At 42.7% G+C, this 16324-nt stretch overlaps 1 protein-coding gene across 1 annotated transcript in view; it reads right to left on the reverse strand.

Moving 5' to 3' along the window:
• LHX4 (LIM homeobox 4) overlaps window positions 1–14837 on the reverse strand; it is a 66541-nt gene extending 51704 nt beyond the window's left edge. The window contains exon 1 of the mRNA XM_044302078.1: window positions 14744–14837. Within this exon, the coding sequence (XP_044158013.1) occupies window positions 14744–14822 (79 nt within the window). The 5' untranslated portion in view covers window positions 14823–14837. The remainder of the gene's footprint in view (window positions 1–14743) is intronic.
• Between the last annotated feature and the right edge of the window lie 1487 nt (window positions 14838–16324).

A 16324-nucleotide genomic window follows, 5' to 3' on the forward strand; every position in this document is an offset into this window, starting at 1 on the left:
TTTAGCCAACTAAGAGAGGCCATAGGCCAAACTAACTGGGACAAAGTCCTCAAAAATAAAAATACAGCCACAAAATGGGATATCTTTAAAAACATCCTAAAATCTCATTGTGAGAGGTACATACCGTATGGTAATAAAAGGTTAAGGAACAAAAAGAAACCAATGTGGATAAATAGAACTGTAAAGAAAGCAATAAATGACAAAAAGAAAGCATATCATTCACTGAAACAGGAGGGGAGCACGGAAGCACTGAAAAACTATAAGGAAAAAAATAGAACATGTAAAAAACAAATAAAAGCGGCCAAACTAGAGACCGAGAGATTAATTGCCAAAGAGAGTAAAACTAACCCTAAAATGTTCTTCAATTATATAAATGTTAAAAAGTATAAATCTGAAGGTGTCGGCCCTCTAAAGAGTAATGAGGGGGAAGTCGCAGAGAGCGATGAGGAGAAAGCAAAGCTGTTAAATATTTTTTTCTCCAATGTATTCACTGAGGAAAATAAATTGTCAGATGACATGCAGAATGCAAAAATAAATTCCCCATTAAAAGTGTCCTGTCTGACCCAGGAAGAAGTACAACAGCGACTTAAAAAGATTAAAATAGACAAATCGCCAGGACCGGATGGCATACACCCCCGTATCCTAAAGGAATTAAGTAATGTCATAGCCAGACCCTTATTTCTGATATTTGCAGACTCTATACTGACAGGGAATGTCCCACAGGATTGGCGCATGGCATATGTGGTGCCAATATTCAAAAAGGGGCCAAAAACAGAGCCTGGAAACTATAGGCCGGTAAGTTTAACATCTGTTGTGGGTAAACTGTTTGAAGGTTTTCTGAGAGATGCTATATTAGAGCATCTCAACAGAAATAAGCAAATAACGCCATATCAGCATGGCTTCGTGAGGGATCGGTCATGTCAGACTAATTTAATCAGTTTCTATGAGGAGGTAAGTTCTAGACTTGACAGCGGCGAATCAATGGATGTCGTATATCTGGATTTCTCCAAAGCATTTGACACTGTACCACATAAAAGGTTAGTATATAAAATGAGAATGCTCGGACTGGGAGAAAACATCTGTATGTGGGTAAGTAACTGGCTCAGTGATAGAAAACAGAGGGTGGTTATTAACGGTACACACTCAGATTGGGTCACTGTCACTAGTGGGGTACCTCAGGGGTCAGTATTGGGCCCTATTCTCTTCAATATATTTATTAATGATCTTGTAGAAGGCTTGCACAGTAAAGTATCAATTTTCGCAGATGACACTAAACTGTGTAAAGTAATTTACACTGATGAGGACAGTATACTACTACAGAGGGATCTGGATAGACTGGAGGCTTGGGCAGATAAGTGGCAGATGGGGTTTAACACTGATAAATGTAAAGTTATGCACATGGGAAGGAAAAATGCAAGTCAACCGTACATACTAAATGGTAAAACACTCGGTAACACTGACATGGAAAAAGATCTAGGAATTTTAATAAACAGCAAACTAAGCTGCAAAAACCAGTGTCAGGCAGCTGCTGCCAAGGCCAACAAGATAATGGGTTGCATCAGAAGGGGCATAGATTCCCGTGATAAGAACATAGTCCTACCACTTTACAAATCGCTAGTCAGACCGCACATGGAGTACTGTGTACAGTTCTGGGCTCCTGTAAACAAGGCAGACATAGCAGAGCTGGAGAAGGTCCAGAGGAGGGCATCTAAAGTAATAACTGGAATGGGGCAACTACAGTACCCTGAAAGATTATCAAAATTAGGGTTATTCACTTTAGAAAAAAGACGACTAAGGGGAGATCTAATTAATATGTATAAATATATCAGGGGTCAGTACAGAGATCTCTCCCATCAGCTATTTATCCCCAGGACTGTGACTGTGACGAGGGGACATCCTCTGCGTCTGGAGGAAAGAAGGTTTGTACACAAACATAGAAAAGGATTCTTTACAGTAAGAGCAGTGAGACTATGGAACTCTCTGCCTGAGGAGGTGGTGATGGTGAGTACAATAAAGGAATTCAAGAGGGGCCTGGATGTATTTCTGGAGTGTAATAATATTACAGGCTATAGCTACTAGAGAGGAGTCTTCCTCTGGATCAACTTGCGGGATAACAGGCCGAACTGGATGGACAAATGTCTTTTTTCGGCCTTATGTACTATGTTACTATGACCTCCACGGCAGCCCATCCACTTAACTTTGACCTTCACAGCAGCCCGCCCCTTTAACAGTGAGTTTCACAGCACCCTACTCCCCTGACAGTGACCTCCATAGGGGCCCGCCCCCTTAACAGTGACCTCACAGTACCCCGCCCCCTTAACAGTGACCTCACAGTACCCCGCTGCCTTAACAGTGACCTCACAGTACCCCGCCCCCTTAACAGTGACCTCACAGTACCCTGCTGCCTTAACAGTGACCTCACAGTACCCTGCTGCCTTAACAGTGACCTCACAGTACCCCGCCCCCTTAACAGTGACCTCACAGTACCCCGCCCCCTTAACAGTGACCTCACAGTACCCCGCCCCCTTAACAGTGACCTCACAGTACCCCGACCCCTTAACAGTGACCTCACAGTACCCCGACCCCTTAACAGTGACCTGCCCCTTTAATGCTAGGGCTACACGACGACATGTGTCGCGCAACATTTTGTCTCAACAATTTTTATAATGATAGGCTATGGTCTCGCACTGCGACACGACAGTTGCACAAAACTCATCCAAAATGCATCGCAGCATGTCACATGTCGCAGTGCGACACCATAGCCTATCATTATAAAAATTGTCATGCGACACATATAGTTGTGGCCTATGTGTCGTGCAGCCCTAGCCTAAAGCTGACCTACAGCAGTGAAGAAAAATGTCTGGGTTGTTATGGAAACCTGAGGTAAAACTGTGTGTATGTGGAGACTAAGGGCCTGCAAGCTTCTATTGGCTGATAAGGGACATGTGACCGTGTGTATGGCAGTTGGGATATGAAGAGAAAGACTTGCAGGCTTGTATTGGCTTATGCAGGTAATTTTTTGGGAATATCTCAGGAACGGTACGTCCTAGAGAGCTGAGACCCCCACAAGATTTCTTTCCAGGTAGCAAGGGATGTGTATACCAAGTTTCGCTAAAATCGATGGTTGCATTTTTGAGTGATCGCGGAACATACACACATATATATATACATAGGAATTATTCCATTGAACTGATATCACGGCTATAAAGTATATACAGGTGTATACTGCTATTTATATCTATACATGTGTATACTGCTATTTATATCTATACAGGTGTATACTGCTATACATAACTCATGTGTATACTGCTATACATAACTATACAGGTGTATACTGCTATATAGATCTATACAGGTGTATACTGCTATATATAGATCTATACAGGTGTATACTGCTATATATATATCTATACAGGTGTATACTGCTATATATATATCTATACATGTGTATACTGCTATACATAACTATACAGGTATATACTGCTATATATATATCTATACAGGTGTATACTGCTATATATATCTATACAGGTGTATACTGCTATATATATCTATACATGTGTATACTGCTATACATAACTATACAGGTATATACTGCTATTTATATCTATACAGGTGTATACTGCTATATACATATAGCATGTGTATATGTGTATGCTATATATATATATTCATGTGTATACTGCTATACATTACTCATGTGTATACTGCTATACATAACTATACAGGTGTATACTGCTATATAGATCTATACAGGTGTATACTGCTATATATATCTATACATGTGTATACTGCTATACATAACTATACAGGTATATACTGCTATACGTGTGTATAGATGTCAGTACATGGGGCCTGCTGGTGACACCGGACGTACACTGCATATCTGCAGCCAGGAATATCTGATACAATCAGCTAATGAACCAGGGCTGATGTGAGATTTACAGGCGGCCATAAATCTATGTCTACATGTAAATAAATGTACCAACAACATCCATCAAACTGCATCTATCCAATATCTATCTATATCTATCTATCTATATTCACATGTGAAGAGCATATATCTGCCCCTGGCTTTGTATGTACAATATCATACAGATCTGAATCCCATCTGTAATAATGACCATTCAGCGCGGCTGTGCGGTGTAGTCCCCGGTGTAGTGCAGACTCATAATATATCCATGAATTGTACCGGAGAAGAATTGATGTGGCTTCCAGTGCCCGCCTGCCAGGGAGTGATGGATATCCCGGGGTCCAGGGGGCACCGGCCATGTGTAATATCCAGGAGCATCATCTACTGTAAGAGAACACAGCTCCTTCTACTCATCAGAAAATGAACTGCACATTGTATAGTGACTATAGACACACAGGCAGCCCCACCGTATACACAGGCAGCACCACCGTATACACAGGCAGCACCACCGTATACACAGGCAGCCCCACCGTACACACAGGCAGCCCCACCGTACACACAGGCAGCCCCACCGTACACACAGGCAGCCCCACCGTATACACAGTCAGCCCCACTGTATACACAGGCAGCACCACCGTATACACAGGCAGCCCCACCGTATACACAGTCAGCACCACCGTATACACAGACAGCCCCACCGTATACACAGTCAGCCCCACCGTATACACAGTCAGCGCCACCGTATACACAGTCAGCACCACAATATACACAGGCAGCCCTACCGTATACACAGGCAGCCCCACCGTATACACAGGCAGCCCTACCGTATACACAGGCAGCCCTACCGTATACACAGGCAGCCCCACCGTATACACAGTCAGCACCACCGTATACACAGGCAGCCCCACCGTATACACAGTCAGCACCACCGTATACACAGTCAGCACCACCGTATACACAGACAGCACCACCGTATACACAGGCAGCCCCACCGTATACACAGGCAGCACCACCGTATACACAGACAGCACCACCGTATACACAGACAGCCCCACCGTATACACAGACAGCACCACCGTATACACAGGCAGCCCCACCGTATACACAGGCAGCACCACCGTATACACAGGCAGCCCCACCGTATACACAGGCAGCCCCACCGTATACACAGACAGCCCCACCGTATACACAGACAGCTCCACCGTATACACAGGCAGCCCCACCGTATACACAGGCAGCACCACCGTATACACAGGCAGCCCCACCGTATACACAGGCAGCCCCACCGTATACACAGGCAGCCCCACCGTATACACAGACAGCCCCACCGTATACACAGGCAGCCCCACCGTATACACAGGCAGCCCCACCGTATACACAGGCAGCCCCACCGTATACACAGGCAGCCCCACCGTATACACAGGCAGCCCCACCGTATACACAGGCAGCACCACCGTATACACAGTCAGCCCCACCGTATACACAGGCAGCCCCACCGTATACACAGTCAGCCCCACCGTATACACAGGCAGCCCCACCGTATACACAGTCAGCCCCACCGTATACACAGGCAGCACCACCGTATACACAGACAGCACCACCGTATACACAGACAGCCCCACCGTATACACAGGCAGCACCACCGTATACACAGGCAGCCCCACCGTATACACAGGCAGCCCCACCGTATACACAGACAGCCCCACCGTATACACAGGCAGCCCCACCGTATACACAGTCAGCACCACCGTATATACAGTCAGCACCACCGTATACACAGTCAGCCCCACCGTATACACAGACAGCTCCACCGTATACACAGTCAGCCCCACCGTATACACAGGCAGCACCACCGTATACACAGTCAGCGCCACCGTATACACAGTCAGCACCACAATATACACAGGCAGCCCTACCGTATACACAGGCAGCCCCACCGTATACACAGGCAGCCCCACCGTATACACAGTCAGCACCACCGTATACACAGTCAGCACCACCGTATACACAGACAGCCCAACCTTATACACAGTCAGCCCCACCGTATACACAGTCAGCACCACCGTATACACAGTCAGCACCACCGTATACACAGTCAGCGCCACCGTATACACAGTCAGCGCCACCGTATACACAGTCAGCGCCACCGTATACACAGTCAGCACCACAATATACACAGGCAGCCCTACCGTATACACAGTCAGCACCACCGTATACACAGACAGCCCAACCTTATACACAGTCAGCACCACCGTATACACAGACAGCCCCACCGTATACACAGGCAGCCCCACCGTATACACAGTCAGCGCCACCGTATACACAGACAGCACCACCGTATACACAGTCAGCACCACCGTATACACAGACAGCCCCACCGTATACACAGACAGCCCCACCGTATACACAGGCAGCCCCACCGTATACACAGTCAGCACCACCGTATACACAGACAGCCCCACCGTATACACAGACAGCCCCACCGTATACACAGACAGCACCACCGTATACACAGGCAGCCCCACCGTATACACAGGCAGCCCCACCTTATACACAGGCAGCCCCGCCGTATACACAGTCAGCGCCACCGTATACACAGTCAGCGCCACCGTATACACAGGCAGCGCCACCGTATACACAGGCAGCACCACAATATACACAGGCAGCACCACTATATACACAGACAGCCCCACTATATAAACAGGCAGCACCACCGTATACACAGTCAGCACCACCGTATACACAGTCAGCGCCACCGTATACACAGACAGCGCCACCGTATACACAGTCAGCGACACGGTATACACAGTCAGCGACACCGTATACACAGTCAGCGACACCGTATACACAGTCAGCGCCAGCGTATACACAGACAGCGACACCGTATACAGTTAGCGCCACTGTATACACAGACAGCGCCACCGTATACACAGTCAGCGACACCGTATACACAGTTAGCGACACCGTATACACAGTCAGCGCCACTGTATACACAGTCAGCGACACCGTATACACAGTCAGCGCCACGGTATACACAGTCAGCGCCACCGTATACACAGTCAGCGACCAGCGTATACACAGACAGCGACACCGTATACAGTCAGCGCCACCGTATACACAGACAGCGCCACCGTATACACAGTCAGCGCCACCGTATACAGTCAGCGCCACTGTATACACAGACATCACCACCGTATACACAGTCAGCACCGCCTTATACACAGTCAGCGCCAGCGTATACAGTCAGCGCCACCGTATACACAGTCAGCGACACCGTATACACAGTCAGCGCCACCGTATACACAGTCAGCCCCACCATATACACAGTCAGCACCACCGTATACACAGTCAGCGCCACTGTATGCACAGACAGCGCCACCGTATACACAGTCAGCGCCACCGTATACACAGTCAGCGGCACGGTATACACAGTCAGCACCACGGTATACACAGTCAGCGACACCATATACACAGTCAGCGCCACCGTATACACTGTCAGCGCCAGCGTATACACAGACAGCTACACCGTATACAGTCAGCGCCACTGTATACACAGACAGCGCCACCGTATACACAGACAGCCCCACCTTATACACAGTCAGCGCCACCGTATACACAGTCAGCACCACGATATACACAGTCAGCGACACCGTATACAGTCAGCGCCACCGTATACACAGACAGCGCCACCGTATACACAGACAGCCCCACCGTATACACAGTCAGCGCCACCGTATACACAGGCAGCCCTACCATATACACAGCACATGTGATTCTCAGCATGGAGGACCTCTATGTACACACAGACCTCAGAGGGTGAAGAGCCAGAGACATATCCCCTATACCGGCTCAATGTATACACATATGGATAGATAGATAGATAGATAGATAGATAGATAGATAGATAGATAGATAGATAGGAAACTAAAAAAATGGTATGAGCAGCACAGCGGTCAAATAAGTGCCTTGTGCCAGCGGCTGAAAAGGTGATGATCCACCAACCAAAAAGACAAAAAGGAAAAAATCCACCGCTCTTCTAAAGGGAAACACTGGTAACCTGAGAGCATGCGCAATACATAGTACATGAGGCTGAACACACTGCAGGGGGTCCATGCTGGTATGTGGTTTCCTAATCTGTTTTTAATCTACACCTGTGTTCACACAACACACATTTTAGTTATCACTGATCATGTATAAACTGTAGGATATGTTGATTATCACTAATTAGTAGAAGACATGGATATAAATGAATCATTATGAATTATTTTCTTTACACATGGATTCACTATAATGATTACAATGCAATTTGGTGATAGATCAGGTTCTATTTTCATTTATGTATAAGAATTGTGTTTTATTCACTAATTATATTTAATGATCAATTACTATGGAGATGTTTATATACCTGCACATTGCACCTTTGTATGTTGTCACTGCTTGAGAAAAGTCCCAGTAAGAGGACTGAAAGGTCTGTCTGGTGATCAAAGAACATTCCTTTTAATTTAGGAATACTGTGGATTTTTTTTTCCGTTTTGTCCCGATAGATAGATAGATAATTAGAGATAGATAAAGAGAGAAGGATAACTAGATCCATATTAGATAGATAGATAGATAATTAGAGATAGATAGATAGATCATTAGAGATAGATAGATCATTAGAGATAGATAGATAGATAGATAGATAGATAGATAGATAGAGAATATGATAAATGTATACACATGTATAGATGGAGACAGATGCTATTATAGACAGGTAGGGAAATGGTGTATAGACAGACATACAGACAAATATATAGACAGATAGATCATATATTTACCGCATAAACAAACAATCAGTAGTGAGATGACATTGGCAATTAATCAGTGCCTATTAGTTTCTGTATCAGACCATAGATAACCCGTGCAATCATACATAATGTACAGGAGACAGATTAATTGAAGTTGGTAAACATAAAAAAATAAAGGAATATTTGTGACTGACATTTGCTCTGGATATAAATTGTCTGATCTTCTGTATCTTTTCCAATAATATAGAAAACAAAGCATTAGATAAGTAGAGGCATTTCCAACATAGAGAAGATGAGGAATATTAATGAATGGAGGAGGTAATGGCTGCACTATTGATTACACCAAGAGAGGGATCGATTAATGGGCTAACTAACTATTCCACATATGAAGAGATAATAATTAGTAAAATTACTAAATGACACATTCGTAGAAGAAACACTCGTTATATATGTGTGTGTGTGTGTGTGTACATATGTATGTATGTGTGTATTCGTTTATGTGTGTGTATGTATGTATGTATGTATGTATGTATGTGTGTATATGTATGTATGTATGTGTGTATATGTATGTATGTATGTAAGTGTGTATTCGTTTATGTGTGTGTTTGTATGTATATGTATGTGTGTATGTACCGGTATATGTATGTATGTGTGTATTCCTTTATGTGTGTGTGTATGTATGTATATATATATGAATGTATATGTGTATTCGTTTATGTGTGTATGTATGTATATGTATGTATGTGTGTATTCGTTTATGTTTGTATGTATATGTATGTATGTATTCGTTTATGTGTGTGTATGTATGTATGTATGTGTGTATGTGTGTATTCGTTTATGTGTGTGTATGTATGTATATATATGTGTGTGTGTATGTGTGTATTGGTTTATGTGTGTGTATGTGTGTGATCCTGAAGAGTTCCTGACAGGTTTTCCCGTGTTGAATATATGAATACATTGCCCCTGGATGTACAGCCTATTCATCTTACATCTTCAGCATCTGTGTGTCTGTAGTAGACCTGAGCACACCACACTGATATCACAGTTACATCACTAATTATTTTTATTTTTTTTAAAGATACATTAATATCTATATATTTATATTTATCTATCTTATATATTTGCATCTCTCTATCCATCTATGATCTTTCTATCTATCATCAATCAATCAGGCAAATAAGGTAAAAATAAAATAAGCGAAAATCAACAACGAAATCCAAGCACCAGGCAATGTGTATATCGGGGTGTATATATATATTTATAGACAGACTGAATAAAATGTGTCCAAATCTAGCAGTAATACATCCTCTGGATTCCTCTATTTGCCCATATTCAGGACACGTACGTGTACACAGGGCTTTGTAATTGCTTTAGGAATTTTGCTTTCTTTTGTATGTAGGATTATTGCTTTGTTTTCTAAAATCACACGTGTCTATTACTGCTATATAATATGTAGGAGCCCTAAGAGCAGAGGGGCGAGCCGGCAGTGTGCTGTGTGTGATATATGGCAGTATCTCCCTGCACCTCACCCCTGGGTTAATATCCACGGAAATGGGAGAGAATATGATGTCAGGACTCCAGGAACTCATTTCCACTCTACAGATAAAAAGATCCACATTTGTCACAGAGTTTTCACTGGAGAAGAGACGACAACTGATCACCCCAGTTATCCACTGCTCATTATCCCAGGTCGGACACCGGGAAATGAAGGGTTAAATGATACAGCTTTAACCCCAGGATGAAGAGATACAAGAGAGGTGCCCTCACTGCCAGGATTCACTATCTGTATTGTTTCTTTCCACTGGTATCCCCATGTGGATGAATTATTACTGCCTTATTTCTTTCTATTTTCACTATATCATTCTATTATTTCTGATGTTTATATATAAATTAACTTGAACTTAAATTTATGTTAATATAAATTAACCTACATTATATATATAAATATATATATATTATTAGCATAGAGAACTGGTTGTTTACTAACTTCCATTATGTCTCATTTTATTTGTTTTGTTTGCTGTTATTTCTTTTCTTGTTTATTCTTTTTTTACCAGTCTTTATTCCCCCCCCCCCCCCCCCCGTTATTTTATGAAACGATTATCCCTTTAACCGCTGTATTTATATATGATTCCATCATATTTTACATTATTACTATCATTTTACTATGAATCCTCTTTTGTATCACTTTTTATAGCGTTCAATGTAAACAAGCTAGAACCGGATGCAAAATCTTCTCATTCCATCTAATTCCACCCATAAAATGTGATATTTCCACCTGCACCGGGGTTGTCAGTTTTCTCATCACTTCACAACCGAATAAATAAGAATTTTTCTAAACTAATGTTTTATACATTAATCGTTTTTTTTTGTTCATTTTATACATTTGAATACTGAACTGTATGGAGACTGAAAACTTCAACCCGATGCATAAAGGTGTGTAGTTATGTGTTTGCCTCAAATTCGTATCGAAAATAGCAACCTAAGGCTTTTTTTTTTAATCTAATCTATCTATTATCTATCTATATCCTATCTGTCTATCTCTAATTATTTATCTATCTAATCTAATTATCTATCTAAATCATTGTCTATCTATATATGTATCTATATCCTGTCTATCTCTAATTATTTATCTAATTATCTATCTATCTCTAATTATCTATCTATATATCTATCTATCTAATTATCTATCTAAATCATTGTCTGTCTATCTATCTATCTCTAATTATCTATCTAATTATCTATCTAAATCATTGTCTGTCTGTCTATCTATCTCTAATTATCTATCTATCTATCTATCTATCTATCCATCTCTGTTGTTAAGTCCAGTCCACCTGCCTCTGTACAAAAATTCCCATTTAATTCATAAATGCTATCGACCACTGTGATTGTGTGACGGATGATGAGAGTTGTAAGTCAGCAAGTAAAAACAATGTTGTTAACTTCCTTCCATCAGTATTAAAGGCAGTGAGTGACTACACATGACAGAACCCCAGATCCCTCCAGCACTGGGATGTTATTCTCCAGATTGCTCCATAAAGCATCCTTATTCCTAAATGATGCTCCTATTACTCCAGTTACTGTAAAGAACTGAGGATACAAACAGGCAAAATTCAATTATCCCAACAAAGTGTCCTGCCCTGAAGGACAATAGACATTATTGTCAGCACCTCCACTTAACCCTCTCCAGAAGACCCTGTGGAGACCATTCAGCCCCTGACCTCACTTCATAAATCCCATGTCCACTGTCACTACACGTGTATACAAGGCAGGACCGCCCTGTAGTCTATGGGTGATATGGAAACGTCTATCCCATTAGGACCATCCTATAGTCTATGGGTGATATGGAAACTTCTATCCCATTAGGACCATCCTATAGTCAATGGGTGATATGGAAACTTCTATCCCATCAGGACCATCCTATAGTCTATGGGTGATATGGAAACGTCTATCCCATCAGGACCATCCTATAGTCTATGGGTGATATGGAAACTTCTATCCCATCAGAACCATCCTATAGTCTATGGGTGATATGGAAACATATCCCATCAGGACCATCATATAGTCTATGGTGATATGGAAACTTCTAGCCCATCAGGACCATCCTATAGTCTATGGGTGATATGGAAACTTCTAGCCCATTAGGACCATCCTATAGTCTATGGGTGATATGGAAACTTCTATCCCATCAGGACCATCCTATAGTCTATGGGTGATATGGAAACTTATATTCCATCAGGACCATCCTATAGTCTATGGGTGATATGGAAACGTCTATCCCATCAGGACCATCCTATAGTCTATGGGTGAGATGGAAACTTCTATCCCATCAGGACCATCCTATAGTCTATGGGTGATATGGAAACTTCTTTCCCATCAGGACCACCTTATTATACATTATTTATACATTTCCTTCTCATCAGCACTGGCCAATATTCTGCATTCACTGCTATCTCTAGTGTCCTGTCATATATGGGTTATATACTGAAGAAACTTTCACTCCAACATTAATATCCTATATGTAGAACCAATCATTCCACCATATGCTGGATACTGTGGGTTATATGGAAAGTTTCATTTCATCATTGACTACACATATTACTTGGGTTATATAGAAACTCTTAGTCCATTTTATGCTGTATTTTATGGGTTATATAGAAAGTTTAATTTTATAAGTAATATCCTATATTTCATGGATTACGTAGAAACCATCATTCCATTTTATGCTGTATTCTGGGGGTAGTATGGAAAATGTTATTTAATCAGTAACATCCTACAACATGGGTTATATAGAAACTTCCACCCATTCCATCAGTAATATGCAATTGTCTGTAGGTTATACAGAAAAGTACTTTGTATCAGTAACATCCTATAATCTATGGGTTATACAGAAATGTCCATATCATTAGCATTATCCTATATCGTATAGATTATATAGGGACTTCCATCTCATCAGTAGTGTGCAAAAAAGAGAAGTCATTTTTATTATTAAAATGCTACATTACATGGGTTATACAGAAACTCCCAGTCCATCTATGGGTTATATAGAAAGTTTAATTTCATCAGTAATATTCTATATTCATGGGTTATATAGAAACTTCTATTCTATTAGTATTATGCAACATACTGTAGGTTATATAGAAACCTCTATCTGATCAGTCATATCCTATGTTATATGGAAAGTTCCATTTCATCAGTAATATCCTATATTACATGGGTTATACAGAAACTTCCAGCAACATCCTATATTCAATGGTTTTATAGAAAGTTCCTTATCATTAGCATTATCCTATACATCCATATCATCAGTATCATGCAACATACTGTAGGTTATATAGAAACCGCTATCTGATAAGTCATATCCAATATTATATGGGTTAAATAGAAACTTCCGTCTCATCAGTATTATGCAATGTTTTGTGGGTTATATAGAAAGTCTATCTGATCAGTAATATATAATATATATTATAATATAATGTTATATGGGAAGTCTCAGTTCATCAGGAATATCCTATATTACATCGGTTATATAGAAACTTACATCTCATATTATGCAACATACTGTAGGTTATATAGAAACCTCTATCTGATCAGTCATAACCTATGTTATATGGAAAGTTATATTTCATCAGTAATATCCTATATTACATGGGTTATACAGAAACTTCCAGTAAATTTTATGCTGTATTCTATGGGTTATATAGAAAGTTTAATTTTATCAGTAATATCCTATATGACATGGGTTATATAGAAACTTCTATGTGATCAGCAATATCATATCATAATATAATATATCGTTATATGGAAAGTTCCATTTCATCAGTAATATCCTATATTACATTGGTTACATAGAAACGTTTATATGATCAGTAATATAATATCATGTTATATGGGAAGATCCATTTCATCATTAATATCCGATATTACATGAGTTAAATAGAAAATTCCATCTCATCAGTATTATACAATATTCCTGATCAGTAATATAATATCCATTATATTATAATGTTATATGGAAAGTCCCAGTTCATCAGTAATATCAGAAATGAAACGTATAAATAAGACACAAAACAGAAAAATTTCCTAATTCTATGGATTATGTAGAAAATTCCATTCCAAGAGCATCATATTAATGTGGGTTATATAAACATCCATCTAATCAGTAATATCTTCAGGTCCATGCTATAACATCCTGTAGTCCATGGAGCTGCAGAGAGGGAGGCAGAAGGTGAGGGGGGTCAGGAAAGTTTGCAGTAAACTTTTTTTTGGGGGGGATGAGGATAGTACATAAGGGGTGTGAGGGAAGACCCTTCCTATGATTCCTATGATATACAATATGTACCTGACCTCCAGCACCCCCTGACCCCTGCCCTGTGATGCCTACCCCCATCAGGTCCATACAGAGGAGGATAGGGGTGGTAGTCGGGGATCTGCAGGCTGCACCCCAGCATGCCGTGCCTCCCGCTCCCTGCAGCATCCCAGCCCTCCATACTGCCAGAATTCTTTATTATTAAATCAATGAATGAGGAATAAAATGCCTTACGTTGCATTGGCAGCCCGAGGATTTCTGGAAGCCCTTTGACGGGCGCATCTGTGGCCAGCGCTGCTGCGCTTTGCATCATTTTCTGGAGACGTCGCTGGAGAAATCTCAGACGAAATGAAATAATAATAATAAAAAGGTAATAATATAAGGAGACGCGGAGGAGGAAGAAGGGGGCTGTCAGGAATCAGTGCCCGGAGGGAGCAGCTCTGACCGGGCAGGCATGGGTGCAGCTGACAGGTGGCCGGGCTGGAGCGGCGGGCCTGGCCGGGCTCTCTCCTCCTGTCCCGGGTCAGGCACTGGGCTCCGGGCTCGCCGATGCAGCACTTCCAGCCTGAGTGCCGCTTACACCCCAGCCTGTTTGATTCATTCACACTGCAGGAGCTGCCGTGACGTCACTGCCCACCGGCTCGCCACGCCCCCTGGCCAATCAGCGACCAACGGGCGTGCCCCGACTGGCCGTAAGTATCTAACGAGAAGAGGCGTGGTTTGCATCTAAACGGGTGTGGTCTTTTTCTCTAGCCACACCCCCACGGATTACAAGCGCAGCTGCCCGTCTGCCCTGCCTGCAGTCCCATGTTTGCCCAATGCTCACTGTACAGTGGGAGGGAAAGGGTTAACCCTGCTCTTCTGGCGAGGCCGAGAAGTAAAGGCTGCGTTCACACACAAGTGTCCGCGGCCTACACGGTTTTCATGGGATAGCACCTATAGCAGTGATTATCCGGTCTGTAATACTTCGGTAATACTAGTATTTGTGATGCGACAACTTGGCTGTAAAGTGGTGACTGATAGTATTAGGAAATCTCTGGAGCTGTGAGTTCTGATGGCTTCCCTCAGACAGTCACATGCCTCTAACTCCGCCCAGCACCTACCTGTCCACACCCAATCCTGCCCAGTGCCCCCTAGACAGCAGTGATGCCCCAACACACAGTAGTTATTCCGCTTTCGGCTCCCAGACAGTAGTTATTCCTACTTTGTACCCCTACACAGTAGTTATGCCCCCCTAGTGCCTCCACACAGTAGTTATGCCCCCCCTAGTTCCCCCCACAGGAGTTATACCACCTTAGTGCCCCATACAGTAGTTATACCCCTGTAGTGCCCCCACACAGTAGTTATTCCCCCCTAGTGCCCCCACACAGTAGTTATGCCACCTTAGTGCCCCCACACAGTAGTTATTCCCCCCTAGTGCCCCCACACAGTAGTTATACCACCTTAGTGCCCCACACAGTAGTTATGCCCCCGTAGTGCTCCACACACAGTAGTTATGCCCCCCTAGTTCCCCCACACAGTAGTTATGCCACCTTAGTGCCCCCACACAGTAGTTATGCCCCCGTAGTGCCCCCACACAGTAGTTATGCCACCTTAGTGCCCCCACACAGTAGTTATTCCCCCCTAGTGCCCCCACACAGTAGTTATACCACCTTAGTGCCCCACACAGTAGTTATGCCCCCATAGTGCTCCACACACAGTAGTTATGCCCCCCTAGTTCCCCCACACAGTAGTTATGCCCCGTAGTGCCCCCACACAGTAGTTATGCCCCCGTAGTGCCCCCACACAGTAGTTATGCCCCCGTAGTGCCCCCAC

This window comes from Bufo gargarizans, chromosome 7 (assembly GCF_014858855.1).
Source record: "Bufo gargarizans isolate SCDJY-AF-19 chromosome 7, ASM1485885v1, whole genome shotgun sequence".
NCBI classification, from domain to species: Eukaryota; Metazoa; Chordata; class Amphibia; order Anura; family Bufonidae; genus Bufo; species Bufo gargarizans.